Source organism: Nanorana parkeri, unplaced genomic scaffold, assembly GCF_000935625.1.
Source record: "Nanorana parkeri isolate BGI_ZX_2015 unplaced genomic scaffold, ASM93562v1 scaffold77, whole genome shotgun sequence".
Lineage (NCBI taxonomy): Eukaryota > Metazoa > Chordata > Amphibia > Anura > Dicroglossidae > Nanorana > Nanorana parkeri.
The window spans coordinates 1,696,535-1,713,727 of NW_017306345.1; the positions used below are offsets into that span (position 1 = coordinate 1,696,535).

Genomic DNA, 17,193 nt, shown 5'->3' on the forward strand with positions numbered 1-17,193 from the left:
TTCAAGTACCTTAACTATTAACAAAAATGTGTCTGATTTGTGTATCATTCAGCTGTAAATCCTCAAATCATCTCTGAATTGGTGCTGACACTGCAGGGTGGCTACTTTTGTTCCCCATGAAACCTCATGTTTAGTTTACTCATTTTTATTGAAGTTATAGTCCATCACAGGAGTGAGCTTGGAGTGGTGGCTACTTTACAACACACAGGGACCATGGGGAACAAAAGTAGTCACCCTCCAGAAGGAAGGACAGTGTCAGAACTAATTCAGAGATGATTTGAGGATCTACAGCTGAGTGATGCACAAATAAACTACATTTTTGTTAATAGTTAAGGTAGTTGAATGCATTTTTAAGATGTAACCCCTAATTTCGTGTCACTTTAAGGTGTGTCTTACACATGAGGGTCTGTGTCAACTGCTTAAACAAAGTCTACATATACTATAGCCACAGCCACTGTCTGTTTTCATAAAAAGGAAGTCGATTTGTAACCCTCATCAATCTTTTTGAATATCTTGCATTTCCACATCCCTATAAATCGTGTTCAGCTGCACCAGCAGGGGGAGCCATGACCTCTTTCATGAATGAATCCCAATCCATTATTAAGTGACATACTGCTCTGAGTTCCACCCTCGTAGTCATAGCAACAACATGTACACAAAGTATCAGCAAGCATGGAGCATGAACCAGGTAAGACTGGGTTGGCATCACAATCACATGCAGAGATATGAAGGGGTTAAAGTGAAAAATTATTCAAGAACTCTTATCTTTTTCTCATAGTTTAAGTAAAATTAAAAAAAGGAATGTATTTCATTTTAACTGAAAATGTAACATATGCTTAGCTCCCCATATTATTATATACAATTGTCATGTGATCATCATTCTCACTTGCATGTGACATGTGTATCAGATACATTTAATGTGCATTCACATTAAATGGATTCAGAGGAATAAAATGTGTTGTAACACAGGGGTAAATATTGGGAAGGGGGGGACTAAAAAGTGTCTGAGACACAAATGATCTCAACAGGTGTGGTTGCCTATAGCAACCTATCAGCTTCTATCTTAAAATGTGTTGAAACACAACAGGACATGTTAGGTGGGGGAATTAATAAAACATGTCTGAAACTAACTATGGCAACTGGTGTAGCAACCAATCAGCTTTTATCTTTTTTTTTTTTTTTTGCACAGTGTAGAAAATTAAAATGTAAAAACTGATTATCTGCTTTCCAGATGAGACAAAGGCTGCTGGCTGTCACAGGCGGCTGCGAGGAGGAACGCTCTGCTGTTCAAATCACTGACAACCTGTCAGTGATCTATGCAGCGGCACGTTCCTCCTTACAGCCACTGCTGAGTCAGTGACAGCCAGCAGCTGCGGAGGAGGAGGCTGGGCCCCGTGTTGGCAGTGAGAAGGAGGCGGTGGGGTCTGGCGAAGGAGGAGGAGGCGGAGCCCGCCAGCGACCGTGGAGGAGGAGGCGGACAGCGGCTCGGGGCCACATGAGACCCTGCAGAGCCCATCATAGAGTCTATGGTGGGCTCTGCAGGGTCACTCTCGGGTGGGCTGTTTGGGATCTCAGATGGGCTCTGATTTCTAGGTACGCCCCTGCTTTAGATGCTGCTTTGTTGGTGCTATAAAATGACTGGCCGTTTGAACAGGTAACTCAAGTTGAACTGAAGCCAAAACTTTTTGTAGTTTTGGATAGGGTAAGGGACAGTTATAACACCTGTCAGTTTCTTATGCCATCTGTGTCCCATTGGGCAGATTTTCCATCACTTCCTGCCTGATAGCCTCAACGAGAAGTGAGAGGAAATTAAGGGTCTGGCATGACTTTAAGGGGGAACCCCACACACTTTTTTTGTGTGTTTTTTTAACATGGGGTTCTTCCTTAATATTCCTACTAGACCTAAAGGTCTGGTATGACTTCGAGGGGGAACCCCAAACACTTTTTTTTTTACACAGGGTTCCCTCCTAAATATTCGTACCAGACCTTAAGGCTCTCATATGACTTTTGGGGGGAACCCCACGCTTTTGTTTTTAAATGGGGTCCCTCCTAATATTCCTACCAGGCCTATAGGGTCTGGTATTGTTTGGGAGGGGGAACTGCAGACTTTAAAAAAAAAAGTCTTTTTTTTTTCTTTAGAAATGTTTGAAATGTCAGTTTTGCTGCAGCAGGTTCTATACATTGTACAGATCCGCCACTGCGCAGACAGGTTAAGGGGACACCCCAGGCACGATATATAAGGGAATTTTTCATTTTTATTGTTACCCTTTAAGTGATGTTAAAATCACTGCTCCTTTAAAAACTGTATTTTTTCAAAGTGCTTTTTTCATTGATTCCTGTCCCCCAGGGCAGTACCCGGATCCCCATACACCTTTTTTGGACAATAACTTGCATATAAGGCTTCAAAATGGGAACATAGACTACCCCCATAGACTTGCATTGAGTTTGAGTTCGAATACGAACTTTCCCCATGTTCGAAAATTCAAACTCGAACCAAACATGCCAATGTTCGGCTCATCGCTAATTGTGTGCAGCCAGGGCCAGCCTTTGGGGTGTTCGAGCTGCGCGCCGCACAGGGCGCCATGGTAACAAGCCTGCTACAGCCTGCGGCTTCTCTCCTCCGCACCGCTCGGCCATCCGACATGACAGCGCTCCCTCCTCCCCCCCCCCCTTCAGCGATGTCCTCGGATCCCCGCTGCCTGTATGGGCTGAATGCCTTCTGTTGTTTTATGTAATAATATATTGTGCCTACAAGTCAGGGATGTCTTTAACGCAGGGCAAAAGGGGCAGTTGCCCAGGGCCCAGTCATTGTTGTGGGGCCCAAAGCAGCTGCCCCTTGAGCAGGTCCTGCGCTGCAAAACTCCTACCACTGGCCCTGCATCTGAGCACTGACAGCTGAGCGCTGGATGATTGCAGAGCAGAGCGGGTCACACGGAGAGAAGAGCTGGGTGGACGCCCTCCCCCTCCGTGCTGTGTGTATGTGTGTGCTGGAGGAGATGGCTCTGCTATGACCCGGACTCCGATGTTCACTGGCCTTTGCATCTGGATCGGGGAGAGGGAGCCTGCCGGGTGAGGGGATTACAGTGTGAATCAGGGCAGCATGAACAGTGGGTGTCTGATGGGGAGGCTCTGCGTGTCTGTACTGGCTGCTGCATGTGTATATTAGGTAACACTGAATGTCCAGAGAGAGGGGTCACTATGCTGCTTGTCTGTATGGGATGGGGGTCACTACATGCTTTCCATGTACATATGATGGGGGACACTGCACACTAGTAAGTGCTGCATAGACAGTCGTCTGAGAGCACCAGCGTGGGGGGCGCAGGAAGAGGGGGTGAAGACTGCACCTTCACCTGTGTACACATTAATCCTTGCAGACTGCACCTTTGCACCAGGCAATAAGTATTTATTTCCTATGATCCTCAGCTTCATCTAGTGGCCATAATGGAGTATTTTCCTGATTCACTCTAATCTTATGAATGAATTACATTCGACTTGGAAAGAACATATGCTAATAATGTTTGTTTGTGCCCACACTCACACAGAACGAATGTACATGGCTCTGTGAATTTTATAAATACACTCCCAAATGTACAGTAGAAGTTAAATAGGACTATATAAAATAGCTTTACTGTCTCATTGCTACTTAATATTTTTCCCTATTGTGTGAGTGCTAGAATGTGGTTATTCATTTTAGTTTTTATTTCCAGATGCCTTAAAGAAAGTTTACTTTGGCAGCACACAGGATCGAAAACCTTTCCCATCTCACTGGGCACCAGACCGCTTGGGTAATGAGTTACCTCCTATCAGAGGGAAGCCAAATTGTGGGCCTGGATGCTACAACTATGAGGAGGTGAGCCAACAAGGTGGAAATCAGCAAAAATTACAGCCAAAGGCTAAACAAGAGTTTTATATATTATATAATATATTGATTGGTGCAGTGGCGTAACAACCATGATATATATGTGTGGGGGTGGGGGGTACAGTTCTAGTGGATGTTTATATAATATGGGGGGGGCGAAAAAAAAATTTCTGCCCCGGGCGCCCATAACTCTGGTTACGCCACTGGATTGGTGTAATGTATTCAAAGCTTTCTTTAACCACTTGATGACCAGGGTGTTAACCCCTTCATGACTGAGCTAGTTTTCAGTTTCTGTTCATAAATGACTGACACACTTTTAACATTTTTGCTGTGTGATTCTTCCACGGCAGTAATATACTTTCTTACTAAATGTACCCACACATATAATTAATTTATTATTTTACACTTTGTAAAAAAAAAGTGTAATAAAAAACAATTTTTTTTTGTCAGTTTATATCAAGCAGTCACTATGACTGCTTGATAAATTAACTTTTTTAATTTTTGGTTATTATTAGGCTGCTCCAAACTTAGGAACAGCTAATAATAACCTTAGAAACTGATCCTGACAGCATGCCAGATTCAGATCTCACTAAAGGTCTTTGATCCTGCTCAGATGATCAAAAGTGATACATTGTAACATTCCTGTGGCTGAAATGTATCATAAACATCGGGCCAGTCTATGGAGCTGTCAAAACAAATAGCAGAGAGGTGACTGACTCTGCTACCTCTCTGCTATTTTCAGCTGTCAAATACTGGATTGCTATTTAGCGCTCCCATATTTGTATGTAACGGCTTCATTCTTTCATTTATGAAAGAAAGAAGCCTTTACAAAAGCTTAACTATTTTATTAATGAATGTCTCAATACTGAGGCATTCATTAATGGCTGGTAACCGCTGACAATCAGCGGTTACCGGCATTACAGAGCCTTAAATAACTCAGTGTACAGTGTATGTCTCCCGTCACGAAGGGGTTTAACCCCCTTCCTGGCCAGGCCATTTCTCAGTATTCAGCGCTGCGGTACTTTGATTGACATTTATTCCGTCATACAACGCTGTACTGAAATGAATTTTATACCATTTTTTTGGGACAGGTAGAGCTTTCTTTTAGTGGTACTTAATCACCACTGGGGTTTTTATTTTTTACTATATAACAAAAAAAAAATAATGAAAACATTTTTTCGTACCCAATTTTTTGGTCAAATATAAAAGATGGGGTCACGTTGAGTAAATAGACACCAAACATGTCAAGCCTTAAAATTGCGTGCGGCCACGAAATCGGAAAAAAAAATATAATATCCAATATTGCCATATGCGACGCTTTAAAAGCTTTTACCGCTCATCAGTTTAGTGTTAACAGTAATTAATGGCCCTAGAATTATTGCTCGCACTCCAAGGTTCACAGTGAACGTGTGACATAATCATCGTTTTCACGAGTAGGCACACCCAACGCATGTTTGCATTTATATGTGTGTGTACATGCGGGCGGGGGGACTTTGAAAACATTTCTTTTGTGTTTTTTAGAAGTGACTTTCATTTTTAAACTTGCTTTTTTTCATTCTTATTTGTTACACTTTTGTGTAACAAATAAGTCCTCGACTGTAAACAGTGTTTACATTTCCCATTCCAATCGCGCACAGGGGATGGGGAGTGGGGTTAAGGGTTGTGGCGGTGGGGGGAATGGGACTGGACGCACTGGACTCTGGGCTTAGTAATGCCCTGGACTCTGGGCTTAGTAACGCACTGGACTCTGGGCTTACCTGAGACCCCGCAGAGCCCACCTGAGCGTGACCCTGCAGAGCACACCATAGATCCTGCACAGCCCATCTGAGACTCACTATGGTAGGCTCTGCAGGGCCTCAGGTGGGCTGGTCACCGGGGTCCCTTTCCCTGTGCATCCTCCCAACTCCTCTTACCTGCTGCTGCTGGGGCCTGGCTCCTCCACCCCCTCCCCTGTCACCTCTGCCATGCCACCCCTGGTACAGCTGATACTCATGTAAGAAGCCCCCCAGGCTGCCCAGACCCCTTACATCGGTACTGGCCGTATCCCCCTGATGGCGGTGTTCTATCAAAGTTTGTGACTACGTTACAATGTGTGACCGGTGACGTGGTCACACATTTCAATGTAATCCCGCCCAGTTTTTCGGCGGTGCAATGTGTGACCGCCAATAGGTCAAGCATTCCAACATTTTCTCAGCTGATCCAGGACAGATCGGCATCGGAAATCGTATGTGCAGGAGAACCGATCTGCCCTGGAACAGCTGTTCGGTCCTGAAATGTCACTTCTATCCGAGTTTGTGAGTGCGATCTCACATTTCACCCCACTCACAAAGTCAGATAGAAGTGACATTTCAGGACCTAGGACAACAATAGGATTTCAGGTTGATAATGTGAATCAAGGTGTGAATTATTTAACATATTCAACCGTTTATTTTTCTTTTACGTGCTTTGCAACGTTTTATTGTTAATACAGGTTAATGAAACAGTTACAAAAAAAAACAATGGTCTACACTAACCTATACCATCCAATCACATTTTAACAAGCATAAACGTTTCTGTGTAGAAAAAAAACACAAACCAGGGTCTTCTAGCATTTCTCTTCCCAGCCTTATTGTCCCTAATCCACTCCTTTCATTTATTGGATTTCAGTTTATTTATAGTATAGTATATAGAGGCTCAGCATCACATGTGGGCATTACCTAGGGTAGTCTGCAGGCAAACTAGGAATACCCAATGCTCCAGACCAACAGCCACCCATGAAAGCATTTTGATATTTGCATTAATCTGTTAAAGAGCCAGGCCACTGCTTGCATTGGGACTGAGGGAGGGTGCTGTGATGTGAGGGAGGGTGCTGTGATGTTTTCAGGAATCTAAGTACAGCACCCCACCGGCCCCTCTCTCCAGCCATGCATAGGGAAGCACAGAGACACACTGGATCTAAAATAAAGTATGTAATGAAAACGGAAAGGTTTTATTTCAAAATGTCATTATTATTTTGCTGAGGAGAGAGGGAGGAACCTGGGAAAGCAAAATAATAGCAGAGTAAACTTCAGCTTTAAAGAAGACCTCTGGGCATTTTTAAAAATTAACTCTTGCAGTGGGGCTACCAAAACAAGAAGAGTCTGTGAGGGTAATGCCACTGCAAGGGTTATTTTTTTAAATGCCTGGAGTTCTTCTTTAAACTTCCACATCTAAGATTTTGCAGATCACCAGAACTCTACAGCATAACTGTAACTCTCGCTGATGTATTTCTTGGATCCTACCCCAATCGTTAGAAACATGTCAACCACTACCAGACACCACTGAACGTGGTGCTGAGTGTTACAGTTATGTTGTATGGAGTTCTGACAATTTGCATATCGTACATTGGGTGCAAGTTGTATTTATTTTAATAAAATGGTTAATGTGCTTAGCAAGGTCAATGTGCTTTGTTTTCTGCTTTACTGCCACTGCAGACCTTCTTCTAAAAATACTGGTAGCCTGGCTGTCTTTGGCATCAATACTTTTTGAGTCACTAACTGAAACAAACATGCAGCAAGTGAAGTCAGTATTCTTAGCTACATAGTTGTTCCAGGTTCAGTGATTCAGGTAGCATTGACCAGACGACCAGCATTTTAAGCAGGATAGGTTAGTAATGGTAGATTACATATTCCCCTCAGTTTTTCAAGAACGCTGTTTAGTTATTTCCAATCTGATGAATATTGTCTATAGCTTTACTCTATCATCAGACAATGCTTTAGTTTTTCATAAAATAAAGTTTGTGTTATTGTTTTGTTTATAAATGTTCTGACTGCTGTGCACATAGAATGGCCATGGGTCCACTGCATCCTTATCGTTTTTATTTCCATTCCTTTAACGCTGCAGTTTGTTGCTCTATTACCCTGTGTATTTTATATTTTAGGTTACCAGCATGGTCCATCTTCAGAACAGGATACCCATGAGTAAGAAAGGGTACACTTTGGGGGCCAGAACAGCACAACGTTTCACTCCTAATGTCAAGGTGATAGTAAAAGAGCAGAATGTTAGTGGCTGGTATGAAGAATGACCTTGTGTGTATACCCCAAATTGAGGGCTGTTAGCTCTCGGCATCCATTTACTGAAATGTCAGTCATTCTTCATCATTGGTAAATAGCTGATTTGAACACCAGATGTTCCACCATTGATCTATTCAAATGCATAACTTTTATTTTTGCTTCTTAACGTTATTACTATTGTTATGCGAAACAGCTAACTTTGATGAATTACAGCGCATTGGAGCAATCCAATTCAATCTAAAATCCAACATGTCTTACAGGGTTCAAGCTTAAGAAATTCCATCGCTTAAACCCACTCCTTGCTTTCCAAGACTGGGTGTGCAGGTGCTAGCTAGGAGACGTCCACATTCCAAACAAATAAAGCTGACACAGGCAGGGCCGGTGCTAGACTGTTTTGCGCCCTAGGCAAGACCAGCTACTGCACCCCCCCAGCCCCCGTCTTGTGGTGCAACCCCCAAATATAAAATAGCCAATAGCATACTGGCTATTGAAAACCCACCCACTGAGCAGAGGAGCAGTCCTGAGAGAAAGTTGCCTCTCAGTTCCGCTCCTCGGTTCAGTGGGTGGGTGCAATAGCCAGCCTGCTATTGGCTTTTGCAATTTAAAATAGACTGGGAGTGCAATGGGGCAGGGGGGGGTGATCGAGGCTGCGCCTTAGATAACAGTGGGCCCTAGGCGGCGGCCCAGTTTGCCTAGTGGCAGCACCGGCCCTGGACACGGAAAAAGCCGTACATCGCCGTCTTCATTGTAAGACTTCATTGTATTCTGTCCCCACCCGCCCAGCCTTGGTAGCAGGGTGCACATGGGAAGGCTTGCAACAATACAAAACACAAAACAGGAAAATTGTATTTCATACTTACCATAATTTTCCTTTCCTGTCCAGCTCGATGGCAGCACACGAATGGGTTAATCCCTCCCTCCTCCCCCTAATCAGGATCGTAACTCATAAAAGCTGAAAGAGTCCCCTGGCTTGCCATTCCGTAACTCGACTACTATACGGGTGGGCCTTGTGCTGCCATGGAGCTGGACAGGAAAGGAAAATTACGGTAAGTATGAAATACAATTTTCCTGTTTTCCTGCCAGCTCCATGGCAGCACACGAATGGGAATTAACTAGCCAAAAACAGAGGTGGGTATGCTAGAAATGTTTTTAATCACAACTCATGGTAGAAGAAATAACCCTACGGCCGAATTCAACTTTAGTTAAGGCAGCTGGATCTACACAATAGTGTGCCATGAACGTGTGCGGAGAAGACCATGTGGCCACTTTACACACAGTCCCTAAGGAAACACGATTGGGTGCAGCCCATCATGTGGCCAGACTCCTAGTGGAATGAGCAGACACCCCACTTGGGACAGTTATGTGCTTGGCTTCATATGCTAACGATATTGCCTTCCCACAAATAACGCTTGTCAGCATCACCACCTAGCTGATTTACATTGATCAAAAGGACAAACTTTCGTTTGAGCATGTGCAGTTTGCATCTAGAGATTTTTATTGTACAAACACGCCATTAACCTGTCAATTTACATCCAAATAGACAAACGTTTTCTGCTGAAAGACAAAAAATCTCCAGATAATTGTAAGGTGTATGGGCACCTTTAGGCGCCCAGACCAAGTAGGAATATCTCCTCCACCCATAATGAGCAACAGCAGTGTACTTACACCTTGTTAGCCAGTCCCAGAGGATCACCAGTGGGGCTCCCATGGACCTGCACCATTTAGGAAAGGGCTCACAGGGATTCGCCAACTGAAGGAGGTAGAAGAAGAAAGCGGAAAGCAAGAACCTTATCCCTGCTAGGTAGGCACACTGCTCTGATCCTGACATGTAGGAGGAAAAAAAAGGAACGGCAAGCCATGGGACTCTTTCAGCTTTTATGAGTTACGATCCTGATTAGGGGGAGGAGGGAGGGATTAACCCATTCGTGTGCTGCCATGGAGCTGACAGGAAAAAAGTCCCCAGCACACCTGCTAGCTAGCAAAGCAAATTACAGTATGCGTTAAAAGCAGAGGTTTTAGTTGCACAAACTTTTAGCAAAACATTTGTAGAAGCCACACTGCCCTGCCAAGGCGCCTCTGTAAAGTGTGGTGCCTTGAAGGGGTTTTGTGTTTTGTATTGTTGCAAGCCTTCCCATGTGCACCCTGCTATAAAGGTTGGTTATAAATGTATGCGGTTACCATTTCTTTCTAGTTTGACTATTTTTGATATGGGGACGCACTGGGAGCCCCATCGTGCATTTTGGATTGCTGGGCCTCCAGTGCGTCCCTGCACCTTTTGAGGAGGAGTAGGCTACCTCCAGGTACACCTGCATTTAATTTATCAACTGCATTAATATGCTCCCACCTGGAGACTCATATAAATAGAGTTAGGACCACACTTTACAGAGGCGCCTTGACGCGGCAGTGTGGCGTCTACATATTTTTAGCCAAAGGTTTGTGCAATGAAAGCCTCTCTTTTAATACATACTGTTGACAGGGTAATTTGTTTTGTTGCAGGCTGGCTGGCAGGTGTGCTGGGGACTTTTTTGTGTTTTGTAGTGAGGATGAAACATGTCAGAGGTGGACGGTTCACAAGCAGGGATGGAATATTTGCGGGCTGTTTGAATGTGAATAAAGTTCTTACAATGAAGACGGCGATGTGCGGCTTTTTTCCTATGTCAGCTTGATGTCTTACATGGTTGGCTTGAACTGATACCAAAGCATTACACTATGTGAAACATAAAAAATAAACACCGGGCTCCTTTCCTGGTGCAAATAATCCTTTTATCTGTTTAGAAAGATTAAAAGTGATAAACGGTACTCACAAAAGAGGTGGATAAAAAGCGTGTTGGACATAAATCTCAGGATACATGCAGATTCCTAGCAGTCAGAGAAAACAATCCAAATATGCTGCTAGACCAGCAGAAACAAGCTGACTCAGCTGAACGCGTTTTCAGGGAGTTTCCCCTTCTTCAGAGCTCTGTTTTCTCTGACTGCTAGGAATCTGCATGTATCCTGAGATTTATGTCCAACACGCTTTTTATCCACCTCTTTTGTGAGTACCATTTATCACTTTTAATCTTTCTAAACAAATAAAAGGATTATTTGCACCAGGAAAGGTGCCCAGTGTTTCTTTATGTTTCACACAGTGTAATCCCTCATCTGAACACAAGATTCAAATTGTGGCTGAAGGAGGTGCTGGTTTGGCTTTTTGTGGAATTATGATGCCAAAGGATATATGGAAAAATTGCCTTGTTCTTGCATTGGGACTGTGTTGGTCATTGCAGAACAACGCTGCTGGTGTGAACAAGCCTTAAATATGTAAGTGTTATTGAGAAGTTTAATTACAATATATACAGTAACATTCAATTTATACCCGGGTAATGCTGTCTCAAAATGTGACACACAAGGCAAGGATTTAAACTGCAGTTCTGATTTCAAAGCAATTAAAGTGTGTGCAAAGCCAAAAAATGTTTTTGCTTTGGATAGAGTAGGGAAGAGTTAAAAGCCCTGCCAGGTAATATTTCTTTTTAGAAATTTTTCTTCATTTCCTAATTTATAGACACAACATGAAGTTAGAGAAAACCTCCCAAAGTTCTGAGAATTTCCCCTTAGACAGTTGTCACCAAAACAGGGGTCCCCAATGCTCCCACTCTCTATCCAAAACTAAAAAATATTTTTGTCTAGAGATACACTTTAAGGTGTAACAACTGCAACACCAAGCTGTATTTAACATTCTTTAATAACTGGCATTACTCTGGTACTAAAAATAGAGATAATGACGAGACGTTTTGCCACCTAAAAATATACACATCCCCTTACTATATGTGCCCAAGTTAGAGAAAACCTCCCAAAGTTAGGAGAATTTCCCCTTAGACAGTTGTCACCAAAACAGGGGTCCCCATTGGACATTTTCCCTTTGCCTCTTGGTATGAGGACAACTCCAAAATAGAGGAGGGAATCTCCCCAATGTGGATAACAATAAAAACTCGACAGTGGGTTTAACCCTCCCGGCTCTCTATCCAAAAACTAAAAAAGGTGTAACAACTGCAACACCAAGCTGTATTTAACATTCTTTAATAACTGGCATTACTCTGGTACTAAAAATAGAGATAATGACGAGACGTTTTGCCACCTAAAAATATACACATCCCCTTACTATATGTGCCCAATTACCTACAATGATGACCATATTTACAAGTTAGTGTTTATATGTCATAGCTATGTTTCTCATATTTAATGAAGGCGTTGCCTTTTCCAGATGGAGACTCCAAGTCCTTCACAATATCAGGCATTTTGGTCCAAAGAACGCACATACTCTGCAAGCTATGCTCCTTTCAATTTCAACGCTGCACGAATTCCAGAGAAGATGACAGATATCTCATTGAATCCTAGGTAATGTATTGAATTAGTATGTAACCATCACAGCCTTGGTAGTGCACATGTTGCCTTATTATATAATACTTACATTGATGGATATAAGATCTGAAAATATTTCATAGCACTCACTGGTTGGCTTATTTTTTCCACTTTACTTAAAGTTGGTTGTTGGTTCACAGTATTATATCAGTTACTATGTTTGTAGTTTGCTGTGTTCACTTGTGATACATATTTTAGTTTAGTTATACTTGGGAAGGAGGGGGGGGGAATTATTATTTATTTTCTAAAAGTGAATTAATGCAAATTATTACAGCCCAGGAACATACGAACATAACATAGAGAGAGGCAGAAAGGTGTCTTGGCCTGGCAGATTTGGATCCCCTGACTGGTCTTCCGTGCCCTCTTTGCAGAAGAGAACATTAAGATCAGAGGTAATTGTTTTGCTACTCTTTTGAGTACCAGTCTGTGAGTAAAAATGTTTTACTGTGAATATCTGCTAAAGGTATTATTTTACTGAATGGGGCTAGCAGATAAAGATATAAAATAAACAGTGACTGACTCTGCACAGATATGTATGTAAAAAAAAAACCCGAAAAACATTGACAGAATAGCTAGTAGTAATAGTCACACTGAACTGGACTTGTATTGTAATGTTGTGCTGCTTATCCACGCAGCTTCTTCAGCTCCTAATGAATAGCAACAGACTGTGTGGTCTAGGCCTACCCCCCAGAAACCTCTTCCATCTCCACTCTTCTATTAACTCCAGTTTTCTTTCTGCTCCCCTTCAATCTCTCTTGCCTTTTCTTCTCTGTCCCAACTAACTACAGATCTTAGGGCTGCTACTAGGGATGCACCGATACCGGTATTTTGGTACTCGCCGATATCAATTACCGAGTAACGGAAGTCCCATTCAGGAAGCCAGGTGGCGTGTAATGACTCGCCACCTGGCTTCCTGATTAGCCGGGAAGCCGGGCAGCGTGTAAAGAGTCGCCACCCGGCTTCCCGATGAACAAAAAAAGTCCCCTCTTACCTTAGTATGTGCAGCCTGTCATCCCCCGGGGCCTCTCCAGCGAGAACGCGGCCTTCGTCCGGTACCCAGCCGGAGCCGTCTAGCCGGCCAATCAGGAAGCCAGGTGCCGTGTAATGACGCGAAGCCCTGCTGTCTGATTGGCCCGGAGGCCGGCTGCATGCTCTCTTGTCATGAGATGACGAGGGAGCATGAATCCAGCTTCCCGGCCAATCAGAAAGCAGGGCGTCGCGTCATTAGACGACGCCCGGCTTCCTGATTGGACGGCTCGGGCTGGGTACCGGACGAAGGCCGCATTCTCGCTGGAGAGGCCCCGGGGTATGACAGGCTACACATACTAAGGTAAGATAACCTTACCTCACGAGGCCAGCTCGTGCTAGGCATCAGAGCATTTTGGCGAGTACGAGTACTTGCCCAAATACTCGGAATCGGCACCGATATCGATACTAGTATCGGTGCATCCCTAGCTGCTACCTTCAACCTGCAACCCTGATAAAATCATGTTCAATATGGCACCCCTAGCATAGTTATATCTGGAACCTTATTACAGTCAACATTCACAGCTTTGCTCCCCACTATGTAAGCAAAAATCCCCAGTGCCTAGTATCATCCCCGCTATCACAATCGCCTTCACGTTCCAGTCAGTATATGGTTCAACTAAATTATTACCCTAGACCCAACCCCAAACACCCCCAATGCAGTATTGTATGGTGTTTCACAGAGCAGTTTGTTCTCTTTTTCTTAAAACTACTAATAAAACTTTTTGCAATTGAAATGAATGAGCATGTATGGAAAGGCATAAATCTTTTACCCAACATATAGCTTCTCAGCTCCATCTAGTGATAGTAATGCCGTGTAAACGGCATTCGCCCAGCTATATGCTGAATGGAAGATTTCAGTCGCTTAGAATTTTATCATACTTTGTATTCCTTATGGGTTATGACTGTAAACACCTTTATTTATCTTCATTTCTTCTACAGTTACCAACAGACAAAGAATTTAGAAAAAACAGGAACCGGTTGGCATATTTGAGTCTGTACTACAGTTAACCAAATTCCCTAAGTGCAGAGACTTTATCATTAACTTTGGTAGTTTTGTGTCTGCTTTCTGTGAATTAACATTTAATATAATAATAATAATACTACAACAGATGCAAACTGTAATAAAAGTATTCTTTCATGACGTATATATGTATATTTTTTCAGCAGTAGGCAATTTTTTTATGGTAAATTATAAATGGGGCATTTTTGAAGAAGCTGAAAAATAAGGCAGCACAGTGGCATAGTGGTTAGTCTTTCTGCCTTGTAACACTGGGGGTCCCTGGTTCAAATCCCAGCCAAGTCACTATCTGCAAGGAGTTTGCATGTTCTCCCTGTGCTTGCCTGGGTTTCCTACCACACTCCAAAGACATGCTGGTATATAATTGGCTCTTATCTATATAGGCCCTGTATGTATGCATGTGAGATAGGGACCTTAGAGTGTAAGCTCCTTGAGGGCAGGGACTGGTGTGAATGTGCACATGTAAAGCACTGTGTAAATTGTCAGCACTATATACACTGAGTGGCCAGATTATTATGACCACCTGACGTTTGTAGGCAAATTAGCTCTAATATTCGTGGAGTCAATGCCAACAAGAATCATCGCAGTATTGAAGGCAAAAGGTGGCCCAACGAAATACTGAGTGTCTCTCACTCTTGATGGTGGGTGGGCGTTTATAATGTCCTTTCCCACTGGCACGCCCACGATTCCCCCACATGCAAGTGGGAAAGTTTAAACATTTTTAATAGGACTGAAATCAGCACACTTCCAGTCACCCCTCCAATCACAAAAACGGAGTGTATTACATTACTTCCGGGTTCAGTGTGTCATTTCTCCTGCTGCTGTAGCCAGAGAAGAAGCTGGTGAAGCAGATCTCTGGGGTCCGTAGGTGACATTAGGGGTCTAATGTCTCCATAAAGAGGACCTGTCACTGTATCTGTGCTATCACAGAGGGCTTGTTATGCCTGTTGGGATGCAGCATCTGTCATCATGTTTCTTGGTTTCCAAACACCCTAGTTTTGACCAGTAACACAAAATCAGATATTTATCAGTGCAAAAGAAAGCTGATCATTATAACAATGGCACGTTTTCTAGTTGATACAGAAACAGCTCTCATGTTCTATCAACATACAGTGGGTATAGAAAAGAATCAACCCCCCCCCCCCCCCTTTAAAATAATCACATTTTGTTGCTTTGCAGCCTGAAATGAAGTCAGACAGTTTTTGACTTTCAACTATGACCAGCTATGGGGGTCATTTTGATTAGCTCAGCATGAAAAGATCTTTCCTGGAGCATTTCTGTTCCTGGTAGTGCAACTGAATCAATCAACTATTGTGTAGCAAGGCACTGTCAAAAGATCTCTGGGATAACATTGTGGACAGGCACAGGTCAAGAGATGGATAGTGATGGGCCGAACACCCCCATGTTTGGTTTGAATTCAAACTTTAGAACATGGAAAAAAATTTGAATTCAAACTCAATGCAAGTCTATGGGGCTAGAACTTTGAAAATCAATTGACACCCTATTTTAAAGGCTTATATGCAATTTATTGGCCATAAAAAGTGTATGGGGATATGGGTGAACCAATTAACATTTTTTTTTTTTTAAATACAGTTTTTTTTAAAGGAGAAGTGATTTTAACATCACTTAAAGTGAAATAAAAATGAAAAATCCCTTTAAATATCGTATTACATTTTTAAACAAAAAGTGTGTGGGGTTCCCCCTCAAAGTCATACCAGGCTCTTAAGGTCTTGTAGGAATTTTGAGGAACCCCCCCACAAATAGGGCAAAAACCATGGGGGTCCCCCCTAAAATTCCATACCAGACCCTTGATCCGAGCACAGTCCTGGCCCAGGGCCGTCTTTAACGCAGGGCAAAAGGGGAGGGGTAAATGCACCTTCACTTGTGTACACAATAATCCTTGCACCGGCCCTGCCCTTGAGTCCGCAAAAGATACACCCGCACCACTCTTTACTGTGCGATCGGTATTGCAGTGTTGTTCCGCCCCTGTCGTATAGGTGAGCACATGGGCGAAATTGCATGGCGGGGGGGGCGGCGTTCTTAGTAAAGGGGTCGGGATGAGTAGGAATGGGGGAGCCCAAGAAAATGTTTGCCCAGGGTCCAATCAGTATTAAAGACGGCCCTGTCCTGGCCACATGCCCTCTTCTCTGGGAGGGTGCTTTTCTATATACTTTTACTGTATAGCCGGTGACAAATTGTTGAGTGCGTTTGTCGTTTGTCATTTTTTTGCTTGACCGATTTGGTGCAGTGACGCATGGGGGTTCTCAGCTGCCATTGGGATGTGCGGGATCCCGTGTGTTGCTGTGCCTTTGAGGTTGGGCTTCCTCCTGACAAACCTGCACCCAATTTGAAATCTTCTGCCCCCATGTGCTCCAAGATGGAGACTCTCATAGTTTAGAGTTAGGACCGCACTATAAGAGGTGCCTTGGCGCGGCTGTGCGGCTTTCACATTTTCTGCAGAAGACGTGTATCCAAACCTCTGTTAACCTTGTGGTGAGACAAGTTGTTTTACATGCTGGTTTGTGAGTGTGCCATGATACCTTTCTACTGTTTTGCTTTTCTAGGGTCGCCTTGTACTCGTGCCAATGGGGACAAGGGCCCGTTCCTCATAAGCCCTGGGGCATTGGTTGTGGGGGTGCAGGCGGGGGGGGATTATTCACATCAGGGTACCCCTTTAATAAAGGGGCACCCAGATGCATCCCCTTGTGAATGAAGGGGTACTTGTACCCCTACCCATTCACGAAAGAGTTCAAATAAATTGTAAATTAAAAGACCAGACTTCTGAAAAAAATCCTTCATTTGAAAAGTCTTTTATTGTAAAACAAACCCCCCCCCCCAAAAAAAGTATCCACCGTCAC

The 17,193-nt window shown here is 43.4% G+C and overlaps 1 protein-coding gene across 1 annotated transcript; it reads left to right on the forward strand.

The window, feature by feature from the left end:
* Positions 1 to 670: 670 nt before the first annotated feature.
* On the forward strand, positions 671 to 14,325 carry PIFO (primary cilia formation). The gene is made up of 6 exons (XM_018576795.1): positions 671 to 688; positions 3,708 to 3,850; positions 7,758 to 7,856; positions 12,131 to 12,264; positions 12,563 to 12,680; positions 14,257 to 14,325. Exons 1-6 carry the CDS (start codon positions 673 to 675, stop codon positions 14,323 to 14,325), a joined length of 579 nt encoding a protein of 192 aa, XP_018432297.1. The 5' UTR covers positions 671 to 672.
* The last annotated feature ends 2,868 nt before the right edge of the window (positions 14,326 to 17,193 follow it).

Coding starts and splice junctions, on each gene's coding strand:
- PIFO (XM_018576795.1), top strand. Junction 12,265..12,562: donor GATATCTCATTGAATCCTAG/GTAATGTATTGA, acceptor AAATTATTACAG/CCCAGGAACATACGAACATA. Junction 12,681..14,256: donor AGAGAACATTAAGATCAGAG/GTAATTGTTTTG, acceptor TTTCTTCTACAG/TTACCAACAGACAAAGAATT.